A 19,232-nucleotide genomic window follows, 5' to 3' on the forward strand; every position below is an offset into this window, starting at 1 on the left:
ACTGGACGAAAAGACATGGAAGTATCCGCATGGTCTCACAGTCTCCTCTCTAAATTCGATGATATACTGCTTTTACCGGCGTTCGCGGAGCACGAAAACGATTTCCCCAAGCAAAAATGGATAGATGAAAGAGGCCGGTTTCGCATTTGGGCAACAAATACTGGCGCGCGTCACAGAGGAGTTTTATCACTAGACTACCGCCTAAAAGATGCGCCAGTCATCAAATGCCAGACAATTAAGATATTACAGAGGCTTGAACAGCTCATCAAAACATTTGAGGAGGTGCTGAATGAAGATGGAGGAGAAACCACAGACGAAGAAGACGACGACGATGACAAAGAAGCACTAAGGGTGTTGCAAGATCAACTCGATGAAGACCAAAACATTGCGGGTCTTGAGTTCAATGAAAGCGAGATTTCTCATATTTTCAAAACCGTCGTTGAAACAGTCACCCAGCTTTACCAAATTTCCATGGCTATCAGTCCTCTATCCGACTATGATCGAATAATAGAAACCAAAGACTTGGATTCTGTGCTGCGAGAAATTTACGGAGGCGATGGCGAATCCATATTGTCCCAGGTCTCTTCGCCCAGTACCAATGAAGATCTTGGGATGGAGCAAATTTTTCTTCGTTACCAAGGGACTCAATATCAGTTTCCAGTCCCCAAAGTATCAGTTACGAGGGGGAGGTGACCGTTGGCGCAATCCGGGCGATGGCAGCCGAAAGATTTGGTGTAACCGACACGAGTCGAATAAAGCTGATATTCAGAGGGAATCTTCTCAAAAACGATAACCACATACTTGAGAAAACATGGTTTGAACAATCACAAGAAATTAAGTGCATGACCCCATGGGAAGAAGCACGTTCTCAGAGTGATAGCTCCGATTACGCTGAGCACAATAATGAGGCACCGGGTGAATCAGCACTATCATCTAGTGCCTCACTCAGTGAGAGAGGGGAAGGAATACCAGAGTGGTGGAGGTGTTGTAGGTGTTATAATCTGGTTAACCCCATGCTTGGTCACATATGTTCTCTCTGTTCTCATTTAGAGTGCAGTAGTTGTGGTAGGGGAAAACTCCCAGAGCTTATATTCAGCTAGCTTTGGGGGGGGAGAGAGTATAGTTATTAAGAATTAATTGGAACATTAGCAGTGCTCTAAATATATAACGGAGCTTGATGCAACGATAAGCCTCGGTATAGTTTGCTTATGATATATTGCCCTCTAAGACTAAGCTATGCATTGTGCATCCTTTATTTATATAGGGCTCGGTATCAAGATCTCTAAAAGGAATTTGGCACTCACACTCATAGACAAGGCAGTCGGTGCCTCCATAGAGGCAAAAAACGCTGTGGGAACTCTTGAATCGGCCATTCATTGCAGTGCTCACGGGAGGTCCAGTTTGTTTAGCAGGCGTCGTCGGAGCCATGTTTGTCAATAGCAAGTACGGGCCTGGACTCCAAAAGGACGAAGCCACGCAGTGCATGACGGAGGGGGTCCCGCGAAGGATTTGATCAAAGCTATAGTGGAAAACACCATCACAACAAATAATGCGGCGGCAATGACGAATAGAGTTGAGGGTCCGAACGGAGAGATAGCGGATGTCTCAGTAGCTGTCAACGAGGAGGGAAACAAACCCAATGACTGTGGTCCTACTGGGGGGTAATTATGTTAATTAAAAGCGGACAGATGTATTGAACACAGCATGATTACACTTACGCATGATAGTGTCTGTCAACTTCTAAAGGCGTTACAACAACCCCTAGGTCGTTTATACAACTTTAAAAACTCTACTATTTGGGTGTAGATTCGGAGAGTTTCAACTGCAGACTCGTGGTATTTTGGACTGAACAAATAACTCATGATCCTACTATATCCTAGAAGGTGAGATATACACTGGTTACTCTCTTATTGTGTTCTCCAAGCTATTCGATGGTAAAGATTTCATCGCCCCAAGACCCCTAGTTTTGCCTTAGTCTTGCCTCTAGATCTAATTTTAATACACAATGATTTCATCATGGGGGTGCATCAGAGCCCTGGGAGTATCCATCTCATCAATTCCCGAACCACACAGTGCATGGCAACGAAGCCTTGCGATTAATTCTTATAGACCAGAGGCCGGTACTCAGCCTCCCACATCTGGACTCGAATCCACTCTCGCAGCTCCGAGTCAGCGGTAGGAATGCCCTCTGCCTCTGCCAGTCCCTCCTTGACGGCACACAAAATCACAGCCGCAGCAATATCCACACTTATTTCACGCACGTCTTCTACATCGGGCAGCAACGGCTTGTTGGAGTCTTTCAGGGCCGGTGACCGCGCCTTGAGTGCCTCCACAGCAGCGACTAGCATCTTCTTCGAGACGAGACGGCACTGCGAGAGGACTGCTCCGAGACCAATGCCGGGGAAGCAGGTTGAGTTGTTGCACTCCGCTGTAATATCGTAAATTAATATAATGCGCAGTTAATGCATGAAGTGAGATTTGAATGCCTACCGATTTCATATTCCTTGCCGTTATGGGTAACTGGCGGGAATGGACTGCCCGTGGCAACGAGGGCTCGCCCATCGGTCCATTCATAGAGATCAACCGGCTTCGCCTCGTGGAGTCGTGTCGGATTGCTAAGTGGGAATATAATTGGGCGTTCTACCTTCCTGGCCATTGCACGAACGATATCTTCGGTGAATGCCCCAGGCTTGGTTGATGTTCCGATAAGCACATGGGGATGGACCTTTTTGATGACTGACAAAAGATCTCGATCATCTTCCGGCCACCCGTCATCGTCTCGTGCAAAAGACTTTTGGCCGTCGGTCAACTTATCACCAAGGGACTTTACAAGGAGACCGGGCTTATCGATGCACCTAGGTGAAAAAGCAGTGTTAGTAGGGGTGTTGTATCCTTGTCTCGCGGTTACATACCAGATCTGCTTAGACGCTTCATCCTTCGATTTTCGTGTCTCATTGGCAATGGTATCTGAAATCTGGTCGGCAATGCCAGTACCAGCTGTGCCCGAGCCGAAAATCACCACTCGTATATCTTCCAGTTTGACTTGGCTAACTTGAAGGGCAGCCAACATGGCAGCAAGTGTGACACACCCCGTGCCCTGGATGTCATCATTGAAACAAGGTATCTGCGACTGATACCGATCGAGTATTCTCCGTGCATTGTTCAGGCCAAAATCCTCACTGATATTGTTAGCTATGTTTCGAATAATAGAGGGAAAAAACCATTTCTCATACAAGTGGATGTAAGCCTTGGGGAATCGTTTGCGGGCGGCCTTGACGAATCTATCCACAAATTCATCGTACTTCTCCCCTCTGACCCGATGCTGCCGCAGGCCTAGATAGAGTGCGTCATTTAGCAACTCTTCGTTCTGTATATGTTGTCAGCAAACGTGGATTTAAAAGGTGAACAGATGAACGTACATCTGTCCCGCAGTCCAATACAACAGGAAGCTGCCGCGAAGGATGGATTCCAGCGCAGAGCGTGGTAATAACCAATTTGGCAACCGATATGAGAATAGCGCCCACGCCCTGGTCCCCAATTCCCAATATCTGCAAAAGAATCAACGGTAAGCAAAAGCAGGAACTAATTCTCGCTCATGCACATCTATAATTACCTCTTCTCCATCACTGACAACGATATAATCAACATCCTCCTCAGTACCAAACTCAGCGAGGTACTCATCAAAGTGATCCTGGTCGTTGATATTCAAGAAACACCCCTCCGGCTTCCTGAACAACCGCGAGTAATTTTGAATCGCATCTCCTTCAGTAGGCGTGTATATCACGCTAAACATCTCCTTGAGATGAGTTTGCACAAGCTACCGACAGGTTAGTAACAATGCACATGCCAATGTTGCCTTTGCCGGGAAGATGTCAGAACCTTGTAGTACAGCACTTCATTTTGCGCCTTCATACTAGCGAGGAAGGTATTCTTGGCTAGGTCATCAGCTCTGCTTTTGTATTGCTGATAAGCGCGCTGAACTTGCTCGTCCAGTGTCTGGATATTTGGCGGGAGGAGACTGTGGAGCTTGAATATTGATCGCTCATTGTCTGGAAAGGCTGAACCTTTGTTCAATTGGGCTGATTTGAGGAGCGATGTTCCCTATTTCTGTATGAGAATCGGAGTTCATAAAATATTGCGGACTTCTGTTGTCACCTTGTATGGGCAGATCAAAGGCCCCGCGGCGCGGGGTAAATCACGAAACTTGGAGATGGAGTCTGCCATTTCGAAGTGAAGTATTAAAAGATTCAATATTGGAATAAGTGAATGTAGGAAAAAGTTAAAAGACTGAGAGACGAACGAAGAGGAATGAATGTCCGTTGTGCTTACCTCCAGGGGTGGGTCCACATGTCATAGTCAATCAGGTTTTCGCCACTTTTGAAGATATACATCATTCGATGTATAAAAAAAGAACACAAGTATTAACTTAATTTCTGTCTTCGCTGGTAATTATAAGAGACAAGGAGTAAGGAATGAGTATGATGTCTAGATTGAGGACTACCGCGGAAATTATGTTGGGCCACATTCAGCCTGTGTTTGTGAAGCTGTAGTAGTTTCGCCGTGGGTGGCAACAGTATTCTATAACAGTACACATCAATCCGTCGGTTTCGGGTTAGATGGCTCGGAGCCTGCTGGTGGACATTCTCAAGGACATACTTCTGGAGACCCTATCCAGAATGAAGAGTCCCCGGACATTGAAACAATCGATCATGCGATATTAACCGACATAATCCTTCATGCAATGGGCAAATCTCAGCAAATGCGGTCTGCATGCTCCTCTTCTGTCGATTGATATAAGTCCTTCAAGTGAGCCTATCTATTCATCAATTTGTCGTGTTAAGCTCGCCTTCTTCGATGTTCTGGCATGTGCGAAGTAAGGCCAGGGATGTATGCTTGTGGGACATATTATCTGAGCGCCATCGAAGGGCGTCAGCACAGTAAGCAAAGCTTCAGAGAAGAATAATACAATGGAGATGGGACTCAGGGGAGAAATGCGGAGTTGTAGTGTTGGAGGGGTAACACTCGATGGACTATAGTGGAGCAGAGCAAACGGTTCACACTACAACATGCTTAAATTCATATATGCCTGTTTTAAGGCAGTGAACTGGACATGGATATATAACCTCCTAACTCTCCACAAAATGGCACGAAATCTTGACTCTCTTTGCAACTAAATCCATAGACTGCAGGTTAAGGTTCTACAGGTCTCAACTTAGGCGGGAAAGTACAAATAGCACATCAAATCCGTGCCCTTCAATTTTTCCTTTATAATATAGTCTATATCGCAGCCTTTTTTTTTTCAATTACAACATAAGTACGGAGTAAGCAGCAAGCCATGATTGAGCTGTGACTCAACGAGCCTTCAAACGCCGCATAGCCGTTAGGTCCATGAGAGCCCTGCACACAGTGGAGCTGGTCCACTCTAGCTCCATATCTAAGATTACTATATAGAGTATGTGCAACCCGAGGAGGAGATTGGCTATGGAGGGTTTGGACCTTGATGTGGGTCCTATAGTCCCAAAATTGATAGAGCCTCCGTGAATCGGCTACGGAGTGCATATATCGCTAATATCCCTGTTTGTACTCAGAATGTTGAGTGAATAAAAGGTCCACACTGGCACTGTACTATCATGCTTATGCCGAACGACCACATGATATCCTTTTTTTTTTCTTAGCAACCGACTAACTATTTTGCTGACTTTTCTGTTTTACGCTAGTGATGTGGCCCTTTGCTAGTTAGCACTATCTTCGGTTAGTCACAGTTTAGCCACAGCGCTCTGATATCCAATAAGTGGTCAAAGAAAGGTGACTTAAACCAATAGGAAAGAATTGTCAAATTTAGGGCTTCCGGGGAATGCTACCTCGCCATGGTCTCTCACCTTCCGCCACACATTGAGCAAAGCGCCGTAAGCTAAGTAAATAGCTTAGTTCAGCTCATTTAAAGGGACGCGTCAGTCAATTACAGTTTATACCTTTTTACTTCTCTTAAATTGCCCACTTCATCGTCTGAGAAACCAAGAACTATCAACATGCGTGCCTCTATTTTCCTCGCAACAGCTCTTGCTACCCTTAGTGCTCAGGCCGACGACACCAGCAGCGTCATAATTGGCTACTTCTCCCCTCCTTGGGATGCAGGCTTCCTCCAGTACGGTGGCTGGACAAGCACCGCTGCCAGCCTTGTCGCCTACAACACCAAGGCCGCCACATACCACGTCGGTTGTGTGAAGGGCGCCCCTAAGACAGATTGCAACTATCCCACTTCGTGGACAATCATTCAAGGCCCGGAGACAGTCAGCGTCACCGGGCAATATATCGCCTCCACCTCGGGCAAGTCGACTAGCTATGATCTCACTCTCACCCAGTCCTATGAGTGCTCTCTGAAAGCTTCAACCGAATCCGCCAGCTGCACCATGAGTCTAGGCATGAACGGATCCTTGGATGGAGGGAAATACGAGTCTTCCACTACCAGCAAGGCTACCTACACCACAGCCCCGATTTCCAATTCATACTACCAGTTGACGGTTACTGCCGGACTGGATTCTATTACCCTTACGACTCCCAGCGCCACCCAGACAACTGCTGGAACAGCTTCGACCACATCTGTCGAGACTACTCAGTCAACCGGTGGTGCTGCTGGACACGCGGGTGCTTTGATCACGGCTGCCCCTATGGTTGCTGCTGCGATGGCTGCCCTACTGTGATGATTTCCAAAGATATATTTAGTTATATATAATGAATTACTTGTCATGACTTTAATTAACTCAAGAATAGCCGAAAGAGAATTATAATTAGGATTCTGGTAAATAGGGCACCTAGGATGGCACCAAAGGTAGCCGTCAGGAAACAGCGACAATTAGCATAAGCGCTACTCTCGAAGCTTGGCACTGCAGTCTCATCGCTGTCATGGGCTATTTTGTGTCAAATCTCTCGCATTAAAAATTGGAATAATGTTACTAGCTTAGGTTATTTCATATACAGGAGTGCGGCCCGCCATTATTTAACTCATGGAGGATCTTTTACTATGTGAGAAGTCTATTTGTTAATTGTCGTTGTGTTTGTTACGTATTTCTTGAAAATCAACGTCCAATTAAGTTATCGCACCAAGCTATATTTTTCATATTGCTCAGTTCACTGGTTTGGAGTTTGTATGAAGCCGACGAAGGTTACCACTACAAAGCCAAAAAGAACAGAATAAAGATAAAATCATAAACATCAGTTTCACCCAAGAGGCAAAAGCAAGACGTGCATTGTATTAATCATGTCAACTATACAGGGAGGTGACCCATTCAGGCGTCTTGCACAACCAACCCAGTCAGCCAAAAAAAAGAAGTGAATCCCACCTGCCAACGAGAGCCAATCGCAAACACTGACAACAGCGTTAGATTAGGTATAGATATATTTACAGAACGTAAGCGGCGGCAGCGGCGAAAGCAGCAACACCAGCCAGGTTACCCTTGACATTGCCAGCACCGTTGAAGGCGGGCGAGGAGGAAGAGGCAGTGGCGGATCCGGTGGTGGTCACCAGAGGAGTGGAGGTGGCAGCACCGGAGGAGCCAGCGGCGGATCCAGTGGTGGTACCGGCACCGGCACCGGCACCAGTGGTGGAGCTCTCGGTCTCAACAGCGGAGGAGGAGGACTCAACGGCGCTGGAGCTCTCGCTGGCAGACGCGGTGGGGGTAGCGGAGGCGGAGGTCTCAGCGGGGGTGGAGCTGGGGGTGCTAGTCTCTGAGGAGCTGGCGCTGGAGGAAGCGCTGGTCTCGATGGGAGGGATCGAGATGGGGTGGCCGGCAGAGGAGCACTGGTTAACGACGGCGTTGGAGACAGCTGGATGGGTGTGTTAGTGGGGGTGTTGGCGGTCAAAGATGGAGCAGACTGATGTTAACATACAGACTTGGTCGCTGTGCTCACAGGCCTTAGCAACACAAGGGGTGATGCTGGACACGAGCTCGGTCTTCTGGCAGTGGCACTTGAAGTCGAGCAGCTCGGAGCAACCATCGCTCTGCAGAGCACTGAGGAAGCAGCTCAGCTAGTGGGGAGTGTTAGTAGACAATATTCTTGTTACGTAGGCATTGGTTTTATTCGTACCGAGCAGGAAGGCACATCGGGCAGCTGGGCGCTGGCGAGGCCGGCGGCAGCGAAGGCAATCAGAGTGGTGGAGAACTTCATCTTGATGATATAGCTGGACTAAAAGTAGTTATTTTATGAACGGCGTGCCGGAAATGACAGTCAATTATGTATAGCGAGTGCAGGTGAGTTGAGAAGAGCTAGGTCTGGACTTGGATGGGTGATGCCCTTTTTATAAGCTTCGCTCATCCTATATACTCCACCTCCCCCATGGAGAAACCCCTGTGGCAGGGTTGCACCGGTTGGCGCGTGGGACCATCACATGTCTCCGCATGCTTAATGGGAGGCAATCCACCGAAATGAGGTCAAGGCCGCGGTTGACTCAGATCCGTAATTACCACGGATTGGAACCCCGGACGTTCATTGCACGGCCAAGGCAGAAGGCTTACGCCGGATCCTGGGTTCCCGCAGCCGATTGAGTATTAGAATGACGATGGCTGGTTGGTCCCATTGTCTCGTACGGCGTACGTATGCCCGCATCGCCAAGTTGAGACTAGACCAGGACGAGCGAGGAAGCCACCGGAAAAGCTAGACCAGTGGTAATGTTGGTACATCCGTACTACACTTCCCATTTGCTAGTCATACGGCCGAACAGGGTCACTAGCTTAATTTCCACTGTGTTTGGCTAGACTCTTAGCGGCCTCCATGGGCGAAGGTACGGTACAGGTTGCAGTACTTCGTACAGCCGTACATGTAGCATACATTGTGCAGCGTTCCCATTGCAGAACCTTGAGTAGATTGGCTGGAAGTAGGACTCAAGCGTATGCAGGATAAGCCCAAACAATGACCATTTGAATGCATGACAGCATGATTGACAAAGACCAAAGGGTGGCGAACCCCATCGTATCTGGTATTTTGAAGAAAATCCGGGGAAGATAGTTGGACCCCGGCAGGCCCGGTAGGGCCCGGCAGAGCGTAGTATCGAACTATACCACATTGGGACTTGGTCCGACGCAATGTCTACACAACCTTGGAATTAATATAATAATAACAATAATAACAATAGAACATCTTCGAATTGATTGGGGTAACACACGGCATTATCATTTGGTTCCTCAAATGAAAGGCTTTAAAAAGGGTCCAAACTCAGGAGGCCAACCTTGTGAGCTACGGAAATTGTCTAATATAGGGCTCATGGATGTACAATGTAGTACATAGTAGCTCTCTGGGTCAGATAAAGGCCGCAAAGATACCCCGAGCGTCTGCAGAGTTTCATTGGAGTTAATTATAATTCGATATCTTCCGGGATACCCACAGCCTAGCAAGGATATCAAAATAATGGCATCTTCCGAGAGATGAGTCGATCGTGAAATATGGTACCTGCATACGCCTCCATTGTCAATATAGTCCAGATGTTACTTCCTAGTAAACCATTTGTGTATTTCTTTTCATACTGTGAAAATGAACGACGTAGGAGGGGGAACTGGTTCGAGAAGGGTCCACCATAGCCCAGACAAGTGAGACATTTAGCGGGGGTGGGCCCAGTCAAGACGCAGACTAGACCTTCTATACGCTAGTATTCACTTTTGTAGCGTGGGGTTTGGGGTAATACCCAGAAAGCAGGAAAATCAGGGACAAAAAAATTAATCAATCACATGGGAAACAAGTCCTGCTTAGCGTCGCCACCGAGGGCCTTGAACGAGACCCTGTGCCCAGTAAGATCTCATGCCCAGTTTATGCCCACTATGCTGGAAAACAAAAGAAAAGGCGTACCGGCCGGACGTAATACCTAAATTGGGCTTAGACTTTCATTCCAATCGGTTAAATGACTGTTGAGGCGTCGAGGCGAAAGACCCTTGCAGTGGATAAGATCATAACAATGGTAATAATAATGCATATGTGAATGTGTCCATACGAATAATGCAGAGATAACAAGCAAAATCACTAAGCTTTCTACCCACATAGCAAACAGGATGTAGTCAAGAAGGGGGAAAAAAGCAAAGATGGCCGATAGCGAATATCGCGGGGTCCCCGGACAGACCCATTGTGTGAATCCGGGGATACCACGGACCTGAGAAGATCCCAATAACATCCTGGTCTTTCATCTCCAGTTCTAGATAAATATAGCCATTGCCGATATACTTTGTATGTACGATGTAGTTTGAAGAGCTTTCCCGATGAATTGAAATAAGGATCGACGTCTCCAGGATCGGGCATTCGGGCATTCTATCGTATCGAATGCGTATAAGCGGGAATTGCCACCTGGGCATTGCCTGAAATTCAATTTGCCAGTGCAAGATTGCCTCGGCCGGCTCACATGGAAAGTCCTCGATAGAAAATCATTCCCTTGAAAGTCCAAAATTACTCTTCCGTCTCTGGAATTGAATTTACAACTTTTTAAAGTCTGGGAATACCCATACATATCATTCGTATCGCATTAATACCTATCACATACGCCCAGTCCATGCAAGTCTGTTAACGCCATTTCAAATCACTTTCCCATATTTCCTGAGGATATATGTCCTCAGGATAACAATTCATCAATATGTGCTCGCTCATTTGTATTCTTCCCCTTCAGAAGAACTGCAAGAACTTCAATGGGCGGGTTGAGCTTCAGCAGATTAGCCCGTCTCCAGCGCTTGACACGGGCAATTCCAATACAGGGCTAAAGAGAAAGACATTATGTTAGATGACTTTTTTTTATAGAAAAATCTCGGATACCAAGACAACATACCCCGTATTGACTGGAAAGATCAAAATGCCGGAGAATCTTTTCCTCTACATCCATGCCTTGTTGGTGGGCTATTAAGTTGGAATTAGCCTATTAGCCTCTTGACCCATACTAATTCCCTGTGCGACAATATCGACTTACCTCTAGGTGCCTTGCGGGCCTGCTCTTGAGCCTGCCAGTATCGCCAGATATCCTGCTTATTCAACTTCAATGCCCGCTTATCTTCTTCGGATTGGGGCGCTTGGTGTTCAGTTGCAGCCTGCTGCCGCACCGCTAGCTCTGCAACATGGGGCTTGGAGGGTTCATTTGGGGTGACGGACAACTGCTGGGGCTCCGGTGTGGCGGATGCAGATTTGTCGGAGAGCGCTGGAGTTGAGTCGAGGGCCTTCGCTTTATGGGATGGTGCGGTGACTGGTTTTGTCACTCGGCTCCCTCCAAAGGACAGTGTCGACTGCGACCCGGGTTTATTTGCTACACGACGAGGCATATTGATGTAGAATGCAGTGGCTTGGCGTTAGGATATGGGATGGGGAACAAATGTTGAAGAAATTAGGTGGAGAAGGAGGCGATGTCATGGTTGCACTGGCAACCAAATCTTGGGAAATCTGCTGAGGTCCGGAATTTAGTCTTCCGTGGTTCTGATTGGGCTTGATATATACCTAGGTACATTTATACATTCGTTGCCATATAAACTCATCTATTTAGTACATGTAGGTACTAATGTATATTGTTCTATAGATTCATGTGTGATGACGATGATGACATTGGTATTGAAAACTGGGCTTACATTGTCCACGCGATAACCATTACGTCTGGGTACATATGTAGAGATATGACAAGACCTGATTCATCTTCCTATATTGTTATTATAGTGTATCAACCCATTTAATATCGAGAATCCTGAAAGAGCCCAATAAACCCCAAAAAACTAGAGGCTCTAATTCAATTGTGGCTGTTGGGGGGGGCTCAGTTCACCTTTCCCCACCACAAACCACTGTACCTTTTGGAAGCTCAGCTCCTTCACCTCTCCTATCTCGAACCTCTAGACCTCTAGGCCTCAGGGCAACTTACACTTTTCAACCTCTTTTCACCTCCGACATTCAAACTATCTATACGCCTACGCAGTCTACCCAACCCACCGTCGAACCCTTATGAACCGTGCGAAAGGATCCCCCGTCCACTCGCATATTCCCCACAACTCAACCAACCTCCGCATGTCTATGGTGCGACAGGCACGGCTGACTCGAGATGGCCGCCTTTGTGCGCGTATCAGGCCCAGCAAATGGCAATTTTCTGATCGGATACCCAGGCATTTCTGCGACCATGGTAAGCGCCCTGCGATACATGCGGCGAGCCCGTTTGGCCCCCTGCTCACACGGCCCCATTGACTGACTATCCAAGCCACGAATCGAGGGTAAAGTTGAAATCAGACCGTGCGTTGGCATTACAGCTCCGGTCAACGTCTCGCTTGTCACGATTTCCCTCCTCCGCCGCGAGACCATTCACCCTTCGGCCGACACCTTCACGAAGAAACGCCTAGCTCCGCCGCGGAAAGAGATCACTGACATCGTCGGCAAAGAGATGCTTCTATTTCGATGTCCCGCCGGCCGAGAATACGAGGAAGTAATATCTATGGATCTGCCTTTCGTCCTCTTTATTCCATTTGGTCGTGGGGGTCGTGATGCCTCTCGCCGTGTACCACCAGCTAGTGTACAGCTCCCGAGTCGCACCGCCGAAACCTACTACGAGATGGTGGTGACGGTCCAACAAGGACAGCAGCAGCAGCACAAATACACCTTCCCCGTCCCGATCGCGCGCTACGACACACTCTCCACATTCGGCATGTACAATCGTCCGGAGTCGGCGGAGCGTGTATCAGATCATCTGGTCACCTTAGCCATCTCACTACCACGGTGGTCCTACGGTCCTCTCGATCCTGTCAGCGTCTACGTCAAACTGTCACCGAACGAGAGCTGGATGGGCAAGGCGCGAAAAGTGACCATCAACAAGATCACCATCGGCATCGATGAAGAAATCATCTACAACCACGAAGGCGATGAGCCCCAGCGCAAAGTCAAGGTTCTAGCCAAGAAAACGGAAAACATTGGCGTTAAACTGCCCCAATCGGGCTACTTGACAAACCTGGGCTTGGTATTCCCTGCCAAGGACCTCCGCGATGCAGAAGGAATCTTGCCAAGAAGTAGGGCTGCATTTCCAACGTACGGTGTGAGCGGCTTCACAACCACAGCAAGTCTATATAAAATTGAGTACTACCTCACAGTTCGAGTTCGTTTTCCCCCTAGTTTCATAGTATATCATCCCCAAAACTCACACTCGGCAGGCCCACTTAACCTCAGCAAGAGACATTACCATCCGACAACCAATTGTGGTCTGCCCTCTCGACCACGCCGGCTGCAAAGAAGAAATGGAAGCGATCGAGCAAGCTGCACGAGACGCCGCCCACGTTAACCCGGACAACCCCATGCTGCCTCTTCCAGCAATTGTACGACCAAATGACCACAACGCCCTCAGCCATATAGGCGCCGCTATTGTCGGCAACCAGAAGAAACCGCTGATCGACTGAGATGGGAGACGATTCAACCCTTCACAATAACAACGATGAAAATTATTTAATAAACTCCCCCGTCCGGATACCGCAGGTCCTGGACGGTATTCCCACACACGGGGTCCGACGGCTGCCGTTACTTTTGATGTCCCTGGCGGGTGCGGAGGCTGAAGGCTCCTCTGCGATCACGCTATATCACGACATGTCTTACGATTGCATACATTTTGGAGTTGGTTGCATGGTATTCCTGGAAGCTCGGCTGTTCATCTCCGGGCAAAATGGGGATCATGGGGTGTTTGGGTTACCTGTTTAGAGATTTGGCCGGGGAAATCGAGTGTTGACTGCCTTGTCGCCCTTGACTTATAGACAGCGTCTCCCCGCCGCATACATGCATTTGGTCTTGTTTGGCCATTCAGTGATCATTTCATCCGCACATTGGTTCGGTCACACATTTGGCTCGGTTGTGATACAATTTGTATCCATATGGACCCATGGACCCATGAATCTGTGGATCTATGGATTCAGGACACAGGAATAATCTATTCTCGTGGCCATGTATATTCAAATGTTGTCAGTTGGAATGTAAAATCTTTTCAACACATGCCGCCAATGACATATATCGTTTAAATACAATCAGGAAATAAATTAACGAGGGTATGCAAATCCACCCAGATATGTAAACACAATATTGACTTTATACTTAGAGTATTGGGAAACTAGGATTCTACTAGGCATACTCTTTTGTGTAGGTTTCATCTCAAGAGGTTGTTATATGCACTACTTTTAGACAGAATCCTTCCTGTTCTTATATACATGTATGGTTTGATATTTATCTTCTCGGTTCCAGGGATTTTCTCTCAATAGCTCTCCATGTATACATTGTATTATATATGCAGCTTTATTTCCCAATTTCTAAAAATCCCATGGCAATGCTTAGCATGTCTGCGTCAACCACCTGGGCTTTGCTTTGCTTTTGGCTTTCGTTCTCAATATCCCGGAGACATTCTTTCAACATTTCAAGAATGGTTTGGTACTGCCTCGAAGAGGGTCCAAAGGTCTTCAGAGCATTCTCAAGGCTGTTTGATATCTATCTCTCTTGTTACTTCCTGCATTTGGTGGTTGTATTGGGCGATATACCTTGCGCAAACTTTCGTTATAGTCCACGATATTTTGATTTCTTTCGTCCATGTGATGTTATCCAGTAGCTTGGAAATATGCCTGATACTTTCAAAATCGGTGCCTGAGCAGTTCAATTGAATTTGTCAGGGGCATCATCCACTTTGGGCATGAGACGCACGATGTATATCGAATTGACCGCTCTCGTCACCGCCTAGTGTCATCTATAGTTTTTTCCAACATCTCGACAATATACAAACGACCACTAAATATACAGGGTATCCATCTAACAAATCCCAATTTCCTCCAAAGCCCAAGGAACCTCCACACCCCCACCCCCATCCTTATCCCTAACCGGGTTCGCAAACTCGACCAAAAACCTCACCATCCACCTATCCATACAAAAACTAGTATCAACCGAGCTCCTACAAGCCCGATGAAAAGCCTGTAACCGCTCCATACAAACATCAAGCGTAGGCCAGAGCGCACGGAGTTTGGTCAGAATACAGAAATTCCTCTCGAGCCTCGCCCTAGCCCGAACGACACTCGCCTCGTCGCCGAAAAGCAACGTATGGATCTGCACCGTCGATGCAATAACGAGTACATGGCCGACCATATTGTACAGCACGGCGCAACCTGGTACTTCCTCGGAGCGGTAGATCATCTCACAGAGCCGGACGGCGTGTTCTTTGCACTGCTGTGCGTAGAAGTGCGTGCGTGATGTGTGCCCTCGGACGTCTTCGTGGAGGAACCGGTAGAAGAGCATTTGGCCGTAGTGGTAGTAGCCTAAATAAAGGGTTACGAAAAGGTGGCCTTGGCCTTGGGAGGCGTAGGATTGGAGGTTGGAGGGCGTGTCGTGCATGTGAGCGGGTAGGTTTATGAGCCAGGTGGAGAGTTTGGCGGAGAGAGTTGAGATGGTTATTTTTATGTATTCTTCAGTGAGGGTTGTTTCGGCAGCTTTGGTGTTGAAGTCGTTGATTTCCAAGAGGATTCGGTTTAGTAGGACCATTTGTGCTAGGAGGGATGAGGCGCGGTCGTTTGTGACTAATACTGTAAAGCCTTGATTGCGGGTCATGGCGAGGAAGGTTGCTTCGTTCATCGGGAGCGGGACGTTTGGTTGGGGGGTCATTAGTCGTGGGAGTCGGACTCCTGATGAGGACCAGACGTCTATCATACAAAGAGTCCACCATACTGTGTTGGATGTTAGATGTGTGGATATTTTTGAGTAGTTCCGCATAGACTACAAACCTCTCGTGTTTACTTCTTGTTCCACACGACTTGAAGCACGGCAGTTTGGGAGATCAAGGAGTTGGGCAATACGGCATGCTATTGAGTAGTAGATGGTCTCCGAGGCAGGATTTCCATCTACTACCGCAATTGCACCGAGCAGAACACAAACTTGGATTGTTGTCAAAGAGACATCATTCAAGTTGAGTAGTTGTTCACATCTTTTGGTATATCCTTTCCCTCTTTTCCGAGGATCTGTGTCGGCAAAGGAAAAGTGATTTGAAAATCTACCGGAGTCAGATTCTGTTCATTCGGGCCGAGTTGAAGGCATACCGTGCCGATAATGCAAGAATCCCGTATATTAAATTCTCGGGCGCTTGTCCACGGCGTATATCTTCAATCAGACTTGGTCGATGGAAGAGAGAATGAAATTTATCATGCACATAATCAAAATACAGCTCCACTAGTTCAATGCAGAGGGGTTGATCTGGTAAAGTGCATTTCTCGGGTAGAGACAGAGTCCCGGCAGTTGATTCTTCTGACGTAGAAGATTCTTTCGGCACGGAGAGCTGTTTCCGAGTACAAAATAGGCCCCGGGCGGAGCAATAGCTGCACGAGCGGCCGGGTGCCGGAATGTCGCATTTTCGTCGACGTTCACTAACATATGAGTCCGGGATCGGTTGGGCCGGGGTATGACTGGCTTACCGGCATATCGCACAGGCCTTTGCTGGTCTCATTATTCCCAAAGAAAGAAGGACCACTTGTTAAAGTATTGGCAAAATGGAGGAGCTCAGTGGACTGCGTCGGGATTGAAAAGAGCAAAAACCAATGAGCGAGGTTCAAAACCGCCCGCGACACGGAGTATCCCCGGAGTTTCCTCCGCATTTTCGACTCCACAAGTATAAACCCCAGCATATATACTCGTGAGTATCGCCGAAGTTTTTTCTATATACGCATTTGACTAGTTATAGTTCAGCAGACTCATAGAAGCCTGTTCTTGGCAATTGAGACCCATTTCTACTTGATTGAGATCTACATAATACAAGCCAACCTTGGAATACCCGCATATAATCTCCCCACAAGTCGGGGAAAAGACGTCGGGGAAAGACGTCGGGGTAAAAGATATAAAAAGGTATGTATTTCCCTGGTTTGGGATTTGAATTCTGTCAAAAGCATAGCAAAAATGGTTTACTTACCAAAGGGCGTTACAGTGGCTACATGCCTTGGCCTACTTGCACATTCCTCTGCTATTATGGCTAAGGAATTAAGCACAAAGCGTGAGTCCTTTGCTTCTGTCTTTTCTAGTTTCAAGCCTAACCACATATCCTATAGCAATCGCGGCGGACGGTACTTTCTTTGCTCTCAATGGAGAAAATGTTTCGTACCGCATCCATGTGGACAACACCACGGGTGATCTCCTAGGGGACCATTTCGGCGGCTCCGTTGGAGCTAATATCCCTCTGGAGACTGTAGGCGACGTCAATGGCTGGAATAGTCATATCGGACGTGTGCGCCGCGAGTTCCCAGACCAGGGCCGAGGGGATTTCCGGACCCCTGCGATTCGCATTCGTCAGTCAGAAGGGTATACTGTATCTGAATTCCAGTACAAATCACACAAGATCATTGCCGGCAAGCCCGCTCTGCCTGGGTTGCCAGCCACGACAGGCACAGAAGAGGATGTTAGCACTTTGATCATCAGTCTATATGACAAGTACAGCGATGTGGCTGCGGACCTCTCCTACTCAATTTTCCCTAAGCATGATGCTATTGTGCGCAGCGTGAATGTTACGAACCATGGAGACGCAAATATCACAATTGAGTCCCTGGCCAGTCTGAGCGTGGATTTGCCGTTTGAGGAACTGGACATGATCAGTCTTCGTGGAGACTGGGCGAGGGAAGCGCACCGCGAGAGGAAAAGGGTTACGTACGGTACCCAAAGCTTTGGAAGCTCCACTGGGTACTCCTCTCACCTCCACAATCCTTTCCTGGCATTGGCAGATCCCTCCGCCACCGAGTCCCAGGGAGAGGTATGGGGATTCTCGCTTGTGTACACAGGTTCATTCGCCGTGAACGTCGAGAAGGGTGCACAGGGTTTCACCCGTGCCCTTCTGGGTTTCAACCCTGGTCAGCTCTCGTGGACTCTGCCTCCTGGAGAGACTCTTACTTCCCCGGAGTGTGTCTCAGTATACTCTAAGGATGGCCTCGGTGGAATGTCACGCTCCCTGCATCGCCTGTACCGCAACCATCTCATCAAGAGCAAGTTTGCTACCAGTGATCGTCCTACGTTGCTGAACAGTTGGGAAGGACTGTATTTCGATTACAACCAGAGCAGCATCTACGAGCTGGCGAAGGAAGCCGCCGAAGTAGGCGCAAAGCTCTTCGTTCTGGATGACGGCTGGTTCGGCAAGGAATACCCACGTGTCTCTGACAATGCCGGACTGGGCGACTGGGTCCCAAACCCTGATCGGTTCCCAAACGGCCTGGAGCCACTTGTGAAAAATATCACAGATCTCAAAGCCGCTAACTCGTCAACGAACATGCGCTTTGGTATCTGGTTCGAGCCGGAAATGGTCAACCCGAACTCAACTCTATATCACGAGCACCCGGAGTGGGTCCTACACGCAGGACCCTACCCTCGCACCGAAAGACGTAACCAGCTCGTATTGAATCTCGCTCTTCCTGAAGTCCAAGACTTCATCATCAAGTCCGTGTCGGACGTCCTCAAGAGTGCAGATATTAGTTACGTCAAGTGGGATAACAACAGAGGCATTCACGAGATGCCTTCCCCAGCCACAAGCCACGCCTACATTCTCGGACTGTACCGCGTTTTTGAGGAACTAACAACCCAATTCCCAGATGTCCTCTGGGAGGGTTGCGCGTCAGGTGGAGGTCGTTTTGACCCAGGTGTTCTCCAGTACTTCCCGCAGATCTGGACATCTGACAACACAGACGCAATCGATCGCATTACCATCCAGCTTGGCACTTCACTCGCCTACCCTCCTAGCGCGATGGGTGCGCACCTGTCCGAAGTGCCGAATCAACAGACTGGCCGCACAGTCCCCGTCGCTGTCCGCGGACATGTCGCGATGATGGGCGGCTCGTTTGGCTTGGAACTTGATCCTGCTGTGATGGACGCTGACGAAAAGGCAGCTCTGCCGGGGCTCATTGCTCTCGCTGAGAAGGTAAATCCCATTGTTCTTACTGGTGACATGTGGCGGTTGAACCTTCCAGAGGACTCGAATTGGCCTGCTGTTTTGTTCATCGCCGAGGATGGTCAGAAGGCTGTGTTGTTTGTCTTCCAGCTTGCCCCAAATGTTGATCACTCATGGCCCCGCGTTAGGTTGCAGGGATTGGATGAGCAGGCTTCCTATAAAATTGATGATGGTGTGGTTTACACTGGTGGAACCTTGATGAATATTGGTCTGCAATTCCCCTTTAAGGATGACTATGGCAGTCAAGTTGTGATTTTGGAAAAGCAATAGAGGACTTGCAATATCGGCTCGATAGCTATATTTGAGCGGCAAAGGC

The 19,232-nt window shown here is 48.2% G+C and overlaps 9 protein-coding genes across 9 annotated transcripts; 4 read left to right on the plus strand and 5 right to left on the minus strand.

Annotated features, from left to right (window-relative positions):
- Positions 1 to 15: 15 nt before the first annotated feature.
- Positions 16 to 693, plus strand: N7487_001881 (uncharacterized protein; the record flags this gene model as incomplete). The annotated part of the gene is made up of 1 exon (XM_056869629.1): positions 16 to 693. The coding sequence occupies one exon, from the start codon at positions 16 to 18 to the stop codon at positions 691 to 693; it is 678 nt and encodes a 225-aa protein (XP_056734413.1).
- Positions 694 to 2,096: 1,403 nt separating this feature from the next.
- N7487_001882 (NAD-dependent malic enzyme) lies at positions 2,097 to 4,224 on the minus strand (the record flags this gene model as incomplete). Its single annotated transcript, XM_056869630.1, has 8 exons — positions 2,097 to 2,428; positions 2,491 to 2,855; positions 2,913 to 3,179; positions 3,234 to 3,367; positions 3,420 to 3,548; positions 3,614 to 3,817; positions 3,880 to 4,101; positions 4,156 to 4,224. 8 exons carry the CDS (start codon positions 4,222 to 4,224, stop codon positions 2,097 to 2,099), a joined length of 1,722 nt encoding a protein of 573 aa, XP_056734414.1.
- Positions 4,225 to 6,029: 1,805 nt separating this feature from the next.
- On the plus strand, positions 6,030 to 6,701 carry N7487_001883 (uncharacterized protein; the record flags this gene model as incomplete). The annotated part of the gene is made up of 1 exon (XM_056869631.1): positions 6,030 to 6,701. One exon carries the CDS (start codon positions 6,030 to 6,032, stop codon positions 6,699 to 6,701), a length of 672 nt encoding a protein of 223 aa, XP_056734415.1.
- A 698-nt stretch (positions 6,702 to 7,399) lies between these two features.
- Positions 7,400 to 8,166, minus strand: N7487_001884 (CFEM domain-containing protein; the record flags this gene model as incomplete). Its single annotated transcript, XM_056869632.1, has 3 exons — positions 7,400 to 7,824; positions 7,888 to 8,026; positions 8,086 to 8,166. The coding sequence occupies 3 exons, from the start codon at positions 8,164 to 8,166 to the stop codon at positions 7,400 to 7,402; spliced, it is 645 nt and encodes a 214-aa protein (XP_056734416.1).
- A 2,422-nt stretch (positions 8,167 to 10,588) lies between these two features.
- N7487_001885 (putative DNA polymerase delta subunit 4) lies at positions 10,589 to 11,282 on the minus strand (the record flags this gene model as incomplete). The annotated part of the gene is made up of 3 exons (XM_056869633.1): positions 10,589 to 10,729; positions 10,799 to 10,866; positions 10,937 to 11,282. The coding sequence occupies 3 exons, from the start codon at positions 11,280 to 11,282 to the stop codon at positions 10,589 to 10,591; spliced, it is 555 nt and encodes a 184-aa protein (XP_056734417.1).
- A 761-nt stretch (positions 11,283 to 12,043) lies between these two features.
- Positions 12,044 to 13,379, plus strand: N7487_001886 (arrestin C-terminal domain-containing protein; the record flags this gene model as incomplete). Its single annotated transcript, XM_056869634.1, has 3 exons — positions 12,044 to 12,121; positions 12,197 to 13,081; positions 13,137 to 13,379. The coding sequence occupies 3 exons, from the start codon at positions 12,044 to 12,046 to the stop codon at positions 13,377 to 13,379; spliced, it is 1,206 nt and encodes a 401-aa protein (XP_056734418.1).
- An 860-nt stretch (positions 13,380 to 14,239) lies between these two features.
- On the minus strand, positions 14,240 to 14,605 carry N7487_001887 (uncharacterized protein). Its single transcript, XM_056869635.1, has 2 exons — positions 14,499 to 14,605; positions 14,240 to 14,448 (listed from the first exon to the last, which is right to left on the minus strand). Exons 1-2 carry the CDS (start codon positions 14,547 to 14,549, stop codon positions 14,260 to 14,262), a joined length of 240 nt encoding a protein of 79 aa, XP_056734419.1. The 5' UTR covers positions 14,550 to 14,605; the 3' UTR covers positions 14,240 to 14,259.
- Positions 14,606 to 14,763: 158 nt separating this feature from the next.
- On the minus strand, positions 14,764 to 15,606 carry N7487_001888 (fungal specific transcription factor domain-containing protein; the record flags this gene model as incomplete). Its single annotated transcript, XM_056869636.1, has 1 exon — positions 14,764 to 15,606. One exon carries the CDS (start codon positions 15,604 to 15,606, stop codon positions 14,764 to 14,766), a length of 843 nt encoding a protein of 280 aa, XP_056734420.1.
- Positions 15,607 to 16,887: 1,281 nt separating this feature from the next.
- On the plus strand, positions 16,888 to 19,186 carry N7487_001889 (alpha-galactosidase; the record flags this gene model as incomplete). The annotated part of the gene is made up of 2 exons (XM_056869637.1): positions 16,888 to 16,981; positions 17,037 to 19,186. 2 exons carry the CDS (start codon positions 16,888 to 16,890, stop codon positions 19,184 to 19,186), a joined length of 2,244 nt encoding a protein of 747 aa, XP_056734421.1.
- Positions 19,187 to 19,232: the final 46 nt, after the last annotated feature.

This window comes from Penicillium crustosum (assembly GCF_028827405.1).
Source record: "Penicillium crustosum strain IBT 35664 chromosome Unknown utg000001l_segment0_segment0, whole genome shotgun sequence".
Classification (NCBI taxonomy): domain Eukaryota; kingdom Fungi; phylum Ascomycota; class Eurotiomycetes; order Eurotiales; family Aspergillaceae; genus Penicillium; species Penicillium crustosum.

Coding starts and splice junctions, on each gene's coding strand:
- N7487_001887 (XM_056869635.1), bottom strand. CDS start 14,549: ATGGACGAAAGAAATCAAAATATCGTGGACTATAACGAAAGTTTGCGC. Junction 14,449..14,498: donor ATAACGAAAGTTTGCGCAAG/GTATATCGCCCA, acceptor CAAGAGAGATAG/ATATCAAACAGCCTTGAGAA.